Here is a 15,054-nt window from a genome sequence, read left to right on the forward strand (position 1 = left end):
TAGAAAGGTACAAAATAAAAAAAAGTCAAGCAGTGTTCTTAAGGCGACAAGGTGAGACAAGGCACCTCTATCCAATTGCCTAGATGACTTCTAGGCTATTAAGGCAAGTGTAAGGTGATACCTTAGCAGAGAGGCCTATTAGAGAACTAATTATATTTTTCAAATGAAATATGAAAATAAGGCAAAAAAGTCAACAACTCAACAAGAACACTATGCGGTAGCGACACTTTGCTTTCTGACGGTGCTTAGATGCCTAGGCGACACTTTATAAACCATCGTATTGCCAAAAGTTACGTATAGTATTAATAAAACTCTATTTGAAGACACTTATATTCACCCCATCTTTTCATTTCTACTTGTGCTTATCAAAATTTAATTTTTTAACTTTAAATTTAGAGTTGATTTTAGGGTTTTTTAACTGAAGTTTATTTTTTAGTCTTAGCTTTTAAATCAGTAATAATACGTATATAAAAGTTTTATTCACGAATTATTGTTTGTTTACAAATACGTCGTTTGAAAAGCCAACAATCACCCTATTATCAAAGAGTAGATCCCGTCGATACGACTGACATCAAAGCTCATGGACGCAGATATGTATTTCTGTCCAGAGCCCCAAGAATTAGAACATTCAGTTCTCAGCTACATGGATTCAAATATTCGAAATTGATGGCGCTGTTTTGTCAAGGCGACGATCATTTGATGGATTTTTGGATTCTGTGGTCTATTTGAAACATCTTTGCTAATCATGAGCCAGCTACTGGACCGTAAATAAAAGTCCATGCAAATGTTGCTGCTTTACCATTGCTTTTGTCTGTTACCGGAGAACCTTTTTCCAGAATATTTATTTTGCAAATTCGAAATTACAGAAGAATAGATCTTTTCCCCCCTCAGCATTCCATTTGGATTAAGATTTATCAACAGCATTCTTCTCTTAAACATAGCACATTTCCCCTCATATTTTCATCATTTTCCCCTTCCAATTTATCCCCTCCAATCATCCATTGAAGTATTTTAATTCTGAATAAGGTGCAGAGAGTTGAGCAGTAGATTTCAGAAAGATGTAAAGTAACTGTTGTGGCCCCCTCTTTTTGTCCCTTGGAAATGCTTGATGTTCAACATTACTTGGTAAGAGTTGAGAATTTTTCTCCTGAGTGACCTGGAAGGTTGCACATTTGCCTGATTCATTGTGCAGAACTCTCACTCAATTGGGATGGAGTTGCTTAGAGGCAGAGCAAACAACCAAACATGTGGAAGAAGATGGTGAAGGTGCTGTGCTTCAAGGTGAGGTTTTTGCTTGGAAGTGCAACTGGCCAACAAACCAAAAGCTATGGCTCAACCATCCATCCATCCTTCCATTGCACTTCATCTTTGTGCTCTTCTCATGGGTATTTATACCATGCCATGGGATGGCATTTGCTCTCTGCTGATCTCTGAAAGTTTCAGAATTCAGAGGTGCAGCAGCATGAAGCTTGGCAATGGCAGACGCCAATACATGGCCCCGTTTGAAGAAGGCTTGGCGATTAGCATGATTGAGGACGTACACGGGAGGAGCTTGATCCACGACAATCTACAAAGGTACGAGTGATTTTATGGAATTGTAGTAGCTATCTATGATGTTTCGGTGCAGTTTTGCGATAATTTATGAACTTTGTAGGATCGTTTTTACTGTCCTTTTTTTCTTATATAAAGTTCACATGAACTTGTTCATCTAGTTTGATTGATAAAACCAAACTATCCTGCCACTGTAAAAGTCTGATGAGTCTCGGTGGGAGTTTAGGAATGATCTCACAGTGTCACACCCCAGTATATGCTTACGCCCAGTCCATTCCTAAAAACCAGATGCATGTAAGAACCTTAGCTCTTCGAATTGAGGCCGCGCTTGTTCGAGGAAAAAGGGGCGTTAGTTATACTACGCTAATAAATTAGTACGTAATTAATTAATAATAATAATTAAATAAATTATAAAATAGATTAATACAATTTTTTAAAGTAATTTTTTATAGAAAATTTTTATAATAAATATATCATTTAGCAGTTTAGGAAGCATGTGCGAAAAAAAGGAAAATGGAAGCCGAAGGCAGAGAATGAGAAGAAACCCATTAACCGTGTTATTAGTGGAGACTTGTGCTAAAAAGATACGAGCAAGCATGAAATATGCTGTTACATCGCAAATAGGAGCACTGTACTTCAACTTTCTACCTATTTATTTTGTACGTTATGGTTTACATGCTTTTTCAGTATCCAATACAGCTGTTTCCATTTTTAACGAGAGCATTAGCATCAGTTAGTCGGATTATTTAGCTCAGTACATCCAAAGGAAGTAAGAAAACAAAAATAAATTGACCTCAATCAACAGTATCCTTTCTGTTCACAAAATCTTACAGAACATTATTATGGAATCTATACATGTAGGGAAGTCATATGATTCAATTGAATTTCTGGGTTGCTATAAAATACAAAAGGTGCAACTGTAATTACCTAATTTTCCGTAACTAAGTTCACCAAATCCTGTGGCCAGTATATACCAAAAAGAAATACGTGTTTGGCCTTTCTTTGACTTAAAACACACATATATCAGCTTTCCTCAGCATGACAACATCTCTTCTATGCAACCGTGGAACTGAATGAACAAATGATCTGTTGCAGTGCACATCATGGAACCTGACAACAACCTGAAGCTCACTGAATTTCTTGGCTTCACTCATCATGCATAAGCCAGCAAAGTAGTCAACACAATCAGAAATGATAAAAGCGAGATCGTCAATGGTTGTTTTGTCAGAGGACTTGCATTAGGCAGCCATGGATATGCATCCGGAGGTGGCATGACACAATTATCACCATTGAAGTACACGCGGCGTGGGAAGGCCCATCCCTTGTCAAAGGTGAAGGCCATGGAATCCTTCCGCAGAAGTATCTCTGACTGTGCATTTCCAAGTGGACCAGCTTGCATGAGTAAATCATTATAGAACTTTACTCCCCAGAACATCGCAGTATCATCTAAAATGAAAGGAATAAACTCAATGAGAGAGAGAGAGAGAGAGAGAGAGAGGAAGGAAGATATTACAAATGCACTCCATTTTTTCAAAATCAAATAGAACAGTTTGTGACTTACTTATCCTGCTTCCATATGGAGTAAGTGGTTTGTAGTTGAAGCTAAACAGCTGGGTAATATTATCGAAGTTAGGATGTTGAACGACCAAATTCCATTGTGTGTAATTCATGCGGTAGTTGAAGTTCGTAATTGTGATCTTGACTCTCCAGTATTCCTTGTAGTTGAGTTTCACATGCCAGTGGATTCTTATTGGGCACATGTGGGAAGTACATTGGACAAGAGGCTGGCCAGTCCATTTGCCAGGGCCATCGATGGCGGATTGTAAATAAGGTGAATTCTCACTGCGGACATGCGTTGAACTTGTTAGAACTTTTGCAGAAAAGTAGGTCCTCAATAAGTAGCAAAGAGTAACGGTTTTATTAACTCACTTTACACAGCTTCCAGGAGCAGTTTTATTGTTTTGGCAGCCACAAGAGCATGTTGGGCAGTTCACAATCGTGTCGTTATAAAATGATGAGAGAGATACACAGCAGGATGGAGTCTTCTGAGCAAGAAATTGGGAGTACGTGCATGTCACATTCCACGTCACTACAAATAGAGTTTATTTTTGTTAATAATAAAAATAAAAAGAACTTTCTGGTATAGGATTTGAACATAATTTAATTTCTTCTATATGGAATTATGGAGCCATTAGGATGCTTGATTGCATTTAACATGCTTTAATGTTTGCTAGAGAATAATATTAACTGAACTAAGCTATCTGCTATTAAGCCTAGCAATAACCTATTATTCCCTACGAACTATTATTCCTAGGTGATGAACTCATCTCAGAACAATGATTTTTCTTTCAACAGATTACATCTTCTTACTAACCCTACACATAAGGTAACCTAGTTTAACCATGTGATTTTTTATTGTAAGTTTAGGCTGCAAATGCATTTCCTCAAAGCATGCAAGCAATTGGTACTGAGCATAAAAGAGCAACAGATGAGGTACTTACTCAGAGCTTGGGTTGCCCTGCGCCCATCCTGGGTGAAAAACTTGGTAGGCCTGACAATCATAGCACGCCCACATGTGTACCCAGGACCTGGGGCCTTAAGAGTGAAGTTCTTAGGCAACTTTACTGTCTTATTGGTAGTCCCAGCAAGACCTACGCTGATCTGGAAGGAAGAAGCAGCGTTTGATGGGTCCTGGTTAAATGTATTTATAACTCCTGCTTTGCAGCAATTGGCGATTTGCATGTTGTATGGGGTGCCTGGGAGTAGATCAACAATCGTGGGATCTTTCTTGCAGCAGTGGGGTGTGTTGCCCTTGAACTTTGAGCAATCACCCTGCTCGGTAGTCTGCGCTCCAACCATCGACCAAATGACCTCCTTCTTTGCCCATGTCCACCCCAGCTGCCACCCAGGTGCCTGGATGTGCCGGAATTGCTGAAAGTTGAACATCGTGACTACAGCCTGCACAGAGACATTTGGGGAAAATCATGATACACATACAGGGTAGCCAGCTCGCCATAATATGCTGACATAAAACTTGCTTGTTCTTATTGTTATTGGGTGCATCTGCTTCTAATAAATTGTTGGTTATGCTATCTATGAACTTTGTACTACAATACAATTTGTATGAAATAAAGCAAAACCATGACCTAATGATAGGTGGAGATGGAACAAGATACAGCTGTTGATGTGGGGTTGCTACTTACAACATAGCCATCAGGAGTCCACTGCATAACGTCCCATTTTATCGTGATGTTCCCATTTGGATCGAGCGAATCATAAGCCTCTGTGCGAGAGAGACAGAAAAAAATAAAATAAGATGCACATCAAGATCCTGAACAAGAGAACAGAAACGGGGCAAATTGGCAGTTCGGCACATAATTTACATCCTGACTCCAATTTCGATCTGGACAGAAAAATTTCTTTCTATGGATCTGTCTCTCCTGAACAGATCTATCATCCATCCAGGATAAGCTTGCTAAACAAAGATTCCGGCACTGATTAGTGTGAGAAGGAAGCACGAAGCTCCATGCGTGCTCGTCTGAGTGGAGCTACTCTACCTAGTATGAATCGCGAACGAAAAATGAATTGGAGCGCATCTGGCTGGACCAAATATAGAAGCCACCGACACCGAGCTGGAGCCACGGAGCCACCCACCGAGGCACCGACACTGTCAGTAGTAGCGAGGAGGGGGGAGCCGCGTCGCATTGCCGGATGGATCTCGCGGTCAACTCACCTCATCGAACTCCTCGGCAATCGATCGGGGCCGGCGGCACGCATAGATCCGACCAGCTCGCCGGCGACAGCGGCCGGAACCAGAACGGCAGGGGACAAAACAGAGAGAGAGGAGAAGGTGGGGGACGAAGTGACGAACCTGTGGTGGCCGGCGCGGAGAAGAGCAGCGCCGCCGCGAGCAGCAGGGCGCACCACGGCGCGACGGATCTGGAGGAGCTCCCGGCCATCTCCCCCGCTCCCCTCCCCGACCACGCCGCCGATCTCGCTGCACTCTGCTCTGAAATGCGGGCGCCGGGAGGAGCCGAGGAGGCGTCACCTTCCCTCACTCTCCTGCTCTCCCTCCCTCTCTCTCTCTCTCGGCCTCGGTGGAAGTGGGAGGAGGAGGCAGCTATATCGGCGTCGTCTCCTTGGCGCGAGAAGACGTGACGCCGACGCGCCAACCGCCGGGAGGAGGGGGGAGAAAAAAAGAAAAAGGGGCAGGGGGCGCAGCGAGTGACAGAGCCCCTCCTCCCTCTTTCTGTCGGTGGCACTGCAACTGCAGCTGCGGTTGGTGGCGTGCTCCTCGCCAGCGCCTCTCGTCTCGTGGACGTATCACCAACCCGTTGCGATCGAACGGCGACCTTGCCGGGATTAACAATTCGGAACACTCGTAGGGGTGGTAGTAGTTAATTGCCGCATCTCTAATATACAATTTAGAATTGTTTGTTTTTTTGTTCTGCTCGTGGTTAGTGCTAGTGATTGATTGATTGATTGTGTTAGCATCGAGATATCTAGCTGGAATGGGTGTCACGGTCTGTTATCAGGCTATTTTAGTGAGAGTTTTTTATTCTAATAAGAGAGATAGCGTCATGTCAGTAGTTTTTATGACATAGAAAGAGTTAATAAAGAGAGATAAAATGAGCTTTTATCTAGATGAAACCTTGTTTATACTGTTTACAATGCAATTTATTTCTTACATTCATTGTCTATAAAATAAAAGATAAATTAATTCATTGTATATGCAATTCTAATCGTCAATTAAATGACTTGTTGCTTACCTCACACTTTTGGAAACATAAAAATAAAACCTTCCAATAGGAATGGTCTAAAGTGAATCTACAATTGGCAAATTACCTGCCCACAAAATAAGGTTAATCATTAATGTATGATTAATTAAGTAGTCGCTCTGTTTGTATTATAAGTTACTTTAAATTTACCCTAAGTTAAACCTTTTAATATGTAAAACATCAAATTATTTTCATTAAATCTTTCATTAAATAAATTTTCATAGTGTATTTATTTTGGGTTGAAAATATTATATTTTTCTATAAACATAGTGAAACCTAAAAAAGTTTGACTTAGGACAAATAAGTGACTCATGCTATGAAATAGCTAGAGTATTAATTATTATAAAGTTGACAATGGATTTATTTTATTTTTTAAGACAACTTCTATATAAATTTTTTAAACGAAACATGCTAAGAACATCGTAACGGAAAATGGATGAGTATCTAAGCTTGAATAGTTGTTAAAGTATGGGCCGTAGTCTATATCTGAGCTGGGCTGGTTTGGTTCAAAGCCACAACAAACCTTACCAATGTTTTGCCAATTATCACTTTGGCATTGCCAATTTTTGGCAAAGGTAAGATTGCATTTGGTTTGAGGCCAAAATGAGTTATGCCAAATTCTTCTCTCTCCCGAGTGCCAAATTTGACAAAGTCATGGCAAAAGTTGGCCTCAATCCAAATACGACCTCAATAGTATTGAACTTACCAAATGCTTTGGTAAGACCACTTTTGGCCTTATAACAGTCTGATCCTAACTCTAACAACCTTGAACTGGCTTTTTTCTTCAAATTCCCCCTTCTTCATTTTGCTTGGGTAATGGTTTACCCTATACGACACTGTTCAAGTAGTGGAATAGATTGTTTTGTTTTTTAAAGATTAAACATAAGAATCAAATCTTACTAGGGAAGGTGAATGGTATGGTTATCAAAATGGATTACTAAAAACCAAGTCTATTCATTGAATAAAATGATGCCTCTAGTCTAGATGAAGTTGCAGCAAGCTCTCTGTATATCACTAGTCCAATTGCCTACTTGCCGCCGGTCTACCACCACGCTCCCATCGGACCAACCGCCGTTTAGCGGTCTGGCTATCCTATAATAGTCGGTTTGACAACCAAATAATTGAAAGCACAACTCAACAAATATCTTGAACTTTATCATATCAAGATGTGTCTACAAAGTGTAACCACATTACTTATGTCTCAACTTTCGAATATATCATGCAAGTCAAGTTTAAACCCTAACTTTTCACTCTTCCAAAACGATATCCTAAGGCCTAGACCACCTCTCTATTTATACCCTTTGATGGCTACACAAAAAGCACAAATCTTATAAGGAATAGCACTTCTAACCCCTTAGGAAACTCTCATATACATGCATAGAACTTATCCTTTACAAAATCAAACTAAATCCTTCCAAAAACCAAACTCTATCCAAATTAAACTCCTCTTTCTATACACATACAACTCTTCTCGTATACCATATGGAAAATTCACCTCCATGTGCACTTTTCTCTAACTTTAATATCACACATAATCTCCTTGATCGTTTGAATCTCAACTGCTCTTAAGTTTAGTCTTGATCTATCACCGACAATACTCCTAAAGCCACAAGACACACATACATATGGACTGATAAAGAAACCGTATCTGAGTACAAGTTTTTTTTCCTATTTTGAGTTACATTATCACATAAACCTTACACTATACGTCGAAAAACCTTATCCATCGAGTAATCATTGAGAAACACAATATTATCTTGAAACCCAAACTTTTGTAGTCATATCTGATCAAACTGACACTATTCATCTAGTTGGACTAGGGTACTTGTCACTGCATTATTTACCAACTTTACTAATCCAATAGAACACATCATGCCAATTACTCATCACAGAAACATAGATCAAGACAGTGATTTCACAGTATTTTGATGTGTAAATATTCTGGTACACCCATGAGTGACCACTTCAATGATTTTGATAGAAATACTCGGTTAGCCAGTCCCTTGACCACAACTGAAATCACTTTTGATCTATCGGTGCAAGGTTTGTCAGCTTCGTAATGTAGTTCATGTTTGTCAACTCGTCGATCGGTTAGAACAGGACTGTCTCGATTTAGTTCGATCTCCTGCCTAGCTGGTCGATGGCCTATCCGAGGCTTGTTGTTGCTTTATGTCGTTCTTGGTTTAAAGTAGTAATAGGTTGTCGATCAAGTCCTCGTGAGTTCTTTATTTGATCTGTCAATATAAACCTATTCAATATGATTCTGTATCGGTTTAGTCCGATCAATCTTGTTGGCTGGGTTTGTATTGTTAGATTAGATTGAGTACTCGTGAGGGCTTATAGCTAGAGTTCTAGCCATCATTGTCTCCAGTAATTTCATCGATTTATTTATTAAGCTTATCGGTCTTCATGTTTTCTATAGTTATATCGAGTATAATTGCATACTGTCTCGGTTTGGTCCGATCTATGTAAGTTTGGTCCGATCCGGCTGTAGAAGCTTGTCCGATCGGTTAAGATTAGTAGATTGATTGATTGATTATGCTAGTTTCGTATTTGATTACGCATGCATTGCAATATTGTACCGATCTCATGTGTGGTTATGTTTAGATCTGAACTGTCTTGGTTTGGTCTGATCTTCTAAGTCTAGCGTGAGCAAACATGCGTTTAGTTGTTATTGTTTTGTGTTAGTATTAGCATAGCAATCTAGTTTTACTTCTAATTCTATGTTTGGTCTCTTATCGGCCGTTGACTGCCTATTCGATAAGGCTGAATCGGTCCGATCGACTGATTGATCTCAAAACTATCTCGGTTAAGTCCGATCTTTGAGATGAATTGGTTGATAGAGCTATTTGATGATTATCCTACTCGTAATTCAGCCGTCAGGGCATATTTTTACATATTATCATGAAATTACTGTAAAGTCGATTCTTTAGCTCATCGGCTAGGGTCCTAAAGCGATATCGTTTGTCTGGCCGATAGCGGTTTAGGTTTAACTGCTTTTTTATGTTTATATCTTGTCAGTTACAATATCAAACTGACTGACACGTCCGGTTTTCTAAGAATTTACGTCCTGAGAAGTGCTTCTCATGCCTTTGTGTGTGACATATTGTTAATTATTTTCAATGTCAACGCTACCTAACCATTGTTATCTTGATGTCCCCACCACCCACAACCCTACTCCATCCCCGCAGATCCGTCATCTACTGCTAGACCAATGCTACCTCAACCTCCCTCTAAGCATAGGGAATAGCGTTGTTGCAAAGCTCACGAGTTGCTCGAGTTTGGTTCATCTCTTATGCGATTCGAGCTTGGCTCAAGCTCCTAACTGGTTGAGCCTTAGCCTACTTCGAAGCTCGCGAACTTTGTTGAGTCAAGCTTCTCACGAGCTTATATATGTATGCTATTTTTATTTTTTAGTTAATAAGATAGTAGATTAAGTATAAGTTAGTGTATATTTAAATTATAAACTAATATGTGTATGTATTATATATTAATTCTAAGTTTTATATTTTATTTAATATGATTGACATAACATTGTTGTTTTTGTCAAGAAACTTTATAGTATACTTGAGCCAAGCTCGTGAGCCTAACGGAGATCAAATTGAGCATAACTAAGACCTCAAGGTTTGGTAGGCTCAGCTTGAGCTCATGTTAAGCTTGTAGTTACAGTCCAGTGAACACCCATGGAATTTTTGCAGGCCGTGCATGTGGTTTTACTTTGTGCTTTACTCGTTCAATTCGTGTAATGTGCTGTGGGCATGAGTCGGTAACTTTTGCCCAAATCGGTCGTGTTTTACTCGTTCGATTTGTGTAATGTGTTGTGGGCACGAGTTAATACCTTTTGTCTAAATCGTTCGCATCGTGAGATGACATGTTCTAAGTCTTAGATGCTATTTAGCCCTCGTTGTGACATTGGATTTATAGGCCATTCGTTATAAGATGGATGGCTCTGGATCTCTTGCTATAGTTGTAAGCTACCGTAGATACTATAATATATGCAGTGATGTACGGTACACTCGATATAGTAGTCTATCTGTCATTACCACTTGCTGTAAGCCACGGTGCATCTGTCTTTGCTGAGCAATGGTAAAGGACGCGCTTGTGTTTGATCTTGTCCAGTGATCGAGGTTCATTGCCAAACAGACTTCGTTTGCTGCCCCGAACTCAACCTGTGCTCTGCTTGGCCTCTCCATGGCTTCAAATTTTTACACTGAATTTAGTAATTTTCTGTATCTTTAACCAAATTTTAAAAAAAACTAACGCTATTGACTCCTTTAACAAAAAAAAAAAAGCATTTCTGGCTCCGGCCGATGGAGGATGCAGGCGGCTTAGGCTACGCAACCCTCGCAGAACTCGTCAGGCCCGTCAATGAGGCTCATGGGAGGGACTTCTACACCGTCGTCGTGATCGGCCTCGCCACGGTGCGGCGGCACCGGTGAACTCCACCCGTTATCTGCACCGGCAGGCATCGCCGCCTTTTGCTGCATCCAAGTATGTACATAGGTTCCCTTCTTTTGCGCTCAATTTTCTGTTGATCGATTAACCAAATAGCCAGCAACCACATGCGCTCAACTCTCCGTTGATTGATCAACAAATACTACTAGTTACCACTGGTGCAACTAGCTACTGCTGGAGTTTTTTTTGTGTGTCAACGTTGTCGCGTGCGAACGATCGATGAACAATCCAGGTGACGGATGAGGACGGCAGCATGCAGCAGGTGCGGTGCGGAAGACGGTGAGCTTGGAGCACATGCAGATTGATGACTCCATGCCTCCATCGGCCGCGATGCTCGAAACCTAGTGCAAATTAATGGAAAGGAAGGAGGAGAAGCGAGATTAGGAGAAGCTAAATGGGGTACTTTGTCATTCCGTGATTGGACCTGCTCATAATAAGTGCACCCCTCTGCATTTGAGCCGTCCAGACTCGGCAATGACGATTAATGGTAGAGCCACTGTGGACTCCATCTCATATCTCAAATCACGTCAAATAACAAAAGTTTACTTTATAATGATACGTACTAACGTAAAATCAGATGTGGTTTCTTCATTAATGCAATAATTTTTTATTACACTAGTTTTCTTTTTATACACCCTATACAAAAAAGTTTCCTTTAATAAATTCTAAAAGTTAACTCTAAGCCATTGTCATACGTGATAATAGTTTTTCTCTCTCCTTCTCTCTTTCCTCCACATCACTAAATTTACTTACATAGTAATTGAGAGAATCAGCTAAATAAGCACTTTTGTACGTGTCCAAATATTCACATGGCGTCCTCTACAGGAGTAGGTTGCTTTGTTCTAGATGGCGTCCTATTTAATCATCAACACGGCAAAGTAATCGAGGAAAACAATGAATGAATGGTACTCTCTGGTTTTCTAGCATCGTTGACTTTTGAATCTAAGTTTAGTATTATTTAAATTTTTATCTGAATATGCAAATTTGCAAGTCATGTTTAAATTTCCTATGCTAATAAATCAACTTATAACAAAATAATTAATAATTATATTTTTTAATAAAACGAATGTTTAAATGTAGATATAAAAGTCAACGGTGTTAAATAAAATAAAAATCAAAGAGAGTATATATCTCTCTTCGTTTCATACCCTTGGATTTTCTAGTTAGATTCATCCCTCAACTAATGTATGTGATTTCTATACTTCATTAAATATATATATAAATTTAGTCGAAAGTCTTCATATTATAAAACAGAGGTGATATAATTAAGACATAAAATAGAGATAGTATAATTAGGACAATAGGTACATCTCCTCCTCTCCAAACTGGTACTATAAATGAATGAAAAGATGATCATGAATTCGTGATCGGAATAGCAGAGGTGGAAAAATTTGCATGTTGAAGAGCTCGTTCGCAGAATGACGTCGCCGGCGGTGCGCGTGGTGTCGACGCGCACGGTGAAGCCCGCACCGCCTCCGCCGCCGCGGGAGCGCATCCCGCTCACGTCGTGGGACGTCGCCATGCTCTCCCTCAACTACATCCAGAAGGGCCTCCTCTTTGCGCCGCCGCCGCCGCCCGCCTCGCCGCCTCTTCTCTCCACCGCCCACGTCGTCGGCCACCTCGCCGACGCCCTGGCCGCCGCGCTCCACGCGTACTATCCCGTCGCCGGCCGCCTCGTCACCGACCCGCACCCAGCTGGCTGCTCCGTCTCGATCGACTGCGGCGGCCAGGGTGTCCAGATCGTCCACGCCGTCGCCGACGGCGTCTCCATCGCCGACGTCGTCGCGCCCCCTGACGCTGACATCCCGCGGATCGTCCACTCTTTCTTCCCGCTCCGAGACGCTGTCAACCACGACGGCCACCACCTCCCGCTGTTTGTTGTCCAGGTCACCGAGCTCTCCGACGGCGTGTTCGTCGGCTTCGTCTACAACCACGCGCTCTCCGACGGGACGGCATTGTGGAACTTCATCAACGCGTGGGCCGAGATCGCGCGCGCCAGGCTTGCGCCTACGCCGGCGCTGACGTCGCGGCAGCCACCAATGCTCAAGCGGTGGTCGCCCGACGGCGCGCCGGTTGTGCTGCCGTACGCCGACCTGTCCAAGCTCATCGAGAGGCCGGAGCCGCCCCAGCTGCGGGAGAGGATGCTTCACTTCACGGCGGAGTCCCTGGCGGCGCTCAAGGAGTGTGCTCGGCAAGAGCTCCTGGCAGCCGGGGACACGGCCGGCGCCGCCGCCCTGACGAGGTTCCAGGTGCTGAGCTCGCTGCTGTGGAGGTGCGTCACCCGGGCCCGGCTGCTGGCACCGGACCAAGAGACGGTTTGCCAAGTGGCCATCAACAACCGCGGGCGCCTCCGGCCGGCGCTGCCGCCGGAGTACTTCGGCAACAGCATCGACGTCATCAGCACGGAGGCGGTGCGCGCGTCGGAGCTGCTGCAGCGCGGGCACGGGTGGGCGGCGGCGGCCGTGGGGCGCGCGGTGGCGGCGCACACGGACACGAGCATCCGGGCGCGCGTGGCGGCCTGGACGTCGAAGCCGGCGGTGTACACGATGGGGAGCTTCGATCCGACGGGTGTGCTGATGGGGAGCTCGCCGCGGTTCGACATGTACGGGTGCGACTTCGGGTGGGGGAAGGCGGTGGACGCACGGAGCGGCACGGCGAACAAGACCGACGGGGAGACGGCGCTGTACCCGGGGCGGGACGGCGGAGGCAGCGTAGACGCCGAGCTGATGCTGACGCCGGAGCACATGGCGGCGCTGAAGCATGACGACGAGTTGTGGTTATTTGCTAACTAACTTCATTTTGCTTGTATCGCTTTAATGAGTTCTATATATCATGAAATAAAGGTGACCATCTCAAGAAAAATGGCTTTGACTAAACGAATTTCTCTGTTTCTCGCAATTCCACGTAAAATCCATCCCATTTTTTAGTATAAGATGTAAGCTAGTATATTTGAATTTTAAAACTTAAATTTGAAATTGATTTTAGAGCTTTTTATTATAGTTTATTTTACTGACTTTCCTCTTCATCGATAAGAACACTATAAAAATTTCACCCATAAATTATTTTTAGTCCTTAAAAAACCGTTTTGCTTATATTTAATTCAAGTGAACAGTAAGGTTGAAAACCTTCCTTTTCTATAAAAGCATTGTCGACCCTAAAACTCCGATATTTCTACTTCTTAAAAATTAAAATGGAATCATCTCTCTCCCGTCTCCAATTCTACATGAAAACCTATTCCCTACTATGTTTTTTTCACTAGTCTTTGTCCTATCATAATATGTAGTTGTTGACTAAAATATCCAATCCGGATATCCGACCAAGCTTCCTCTTTGAATTTTCACATAGTTTTAATATGCCTATTCATCCCCCTTAAGCCTTGCATGTCTTGTCGTTTCAACCCACTCCTCACCATCATTGTGTGTGTTTCTACTTGCTTTCACCCTTCACCTAAGTCTTATCGTTGCCATGATCAACAACACTAGGCACTGGTGGTGAAAGGGCGGGACTATAAAGGAAGACAAAATCCTCCTACTCAGCCTTCAATTGCATAGAGGCCAAGGCATCACTAGTTGGCTTCCATGGGAGGGCCATTGTTGCTACCAATCTGCTCCAACTCCAACTCAATTTTGCCATGCATTGTGGTTCATCGGCTCTTGTCTTGGCCCCTCCATCACCACTAGCCCAAGCCCTATATCAGGTCAGCATTATCCTCTCTCTCACCCTCTATCGACACGATGACCTTGGAGGTGACAGTGATGTTGTTCATAGCGATGTTCACAAAGAGAAACAACACCTCAGGGTGAACCAGATGTGGATCATATAGCCTCTAGATTGTGACGATGCACCCCTCCCATTTGTAGGGAGAACTTTGATTATATGCCAATTGATCCGTAGTGCTTTCAAAATTCGTCACCAACATGCATGACATTCGTAATTTACCTCCAAAGATGTGAATTGTTAGGGTATTAATAAGTTGCATGCATGCCATTTGTTCAAAGATGTGAATTATTAGGGTATTAATAAATTGCATGCATGCCATTTAACAAAGTCGATAAAAATTTTGACAAATGGAAAAACATTGTATTCCTTGTTGTTGGTATATCCAAATTTTCTTTTTCTTCATGTTCGAGGAGGAGCCTACACTTAGTTTAGCCAGGGTCAAACCTGAATTCGACCATGTCGTCGATTTTGTTTTTATATTTCGCGATGAGGTAGTTGAACCAGTTCCAACAGGTGGTTTTGCCCTAGCTAGTTCTGATGTCAATTGAGA

At 42.3% G+C, this 15,054-nt stretch overlaps 2 protein-coding genes and 1 long non-coding RNA gene across 5 annotated transcripts; 2 read left to right on the plus strand and 1 right to left on the minus strand.

Moving 5' to 3' along the window:
• Nucleotides 1–1,402: 1,402 nt before the first annotated feature.
• LOC107304287 lies at nucleotides 1,403–4,901 on the plus strand. Of its 3 annotated transcripts, none has more exons than XR_001550345.2 (4): nucleotides 1,403–1,575; nucleotides 2,647–3,382; nucleotides 3,490–3,614; nucleotides 4,708–4,901. It is a non-coding gene; the product is annotated as an uncharacterized LOC107304287 (long non-coding RNA). The 3 variants fall into 3 exon arrangements; XR_001550346.2 differs by lacking the exon at nucleotides 4,708–4,901 and adding an exon at nucleotides 3,979–4,409; XR_001550347.2 differs by lacking the exon at nucleotides 4,708–4,901 and adding an exon at nucleotides 4,277–4,409.
• Nucleotides 2,322–5,719, minus strand: LOC102700527 (COBRA-like protein 3). Its single transcript, XM_006655208.3, has 6 exons — nucleotides 5,423–5,719; nucleotides 4,755–4,834; nucleotides 4,053–4,509; nucleotides 3,481–3,640; nucleotides 3,113–3,393; nucleotides 2,322–2,997 (listed from the first exon to the last, which is right to left on the minus strand). Exons 1-6 carry the CDS (start codon nucleotides 5,508–5,510, stop codon nucleotides 2,705–2,707), a joined length of 1,359 nt encoding a protein of 452 aa, XP_006655271.1. The 5' UTR covers nucleotides 5,511–5,719; the 3' UTR covers nucleotides 2,322–2,704.
• A 6,476-nt stretch (nucleotides 5,720–12,195) lies between these two features.
• On the plus strand, nucleotides 12,196–13,635 carry LOC121054562 (uncharacterized acetyltransferase At3g50280-like). Its single transcript, XM_040524674.1, has one exon. The coding sequence runs from the start codon at nucleotides 12,203–12,205 to the stop codon at nucleotides 13,574–13,576; it is 1,374 nt and encodes a 457-aa protein (XP_040380608.1). The 5' UTR covers nucleotides 12,196–12,202; the 3' UTR covers nucleotides 13,577–13,635.
• The last annotated feature ends 1,419 nt before the right edge of the window (nucleotides 13,636–15,054 follow it).

The sequence above is a fragment of the Oryza brachyantha genome, chromosome 5 (assembly GCF_000231095.2).
Source record: "Oryza brachyantha chromosome 5, ObraRS2, whole genome shotgun sequence".
In the NCBI taxonomy this organism is placed as follows: domain Eukaryota; kingdom Viridiplantae; phylum Streptophyta; class Magnoliopsida; order Poales; family Poaceae; genus Oryza; species Oryza brachyantha.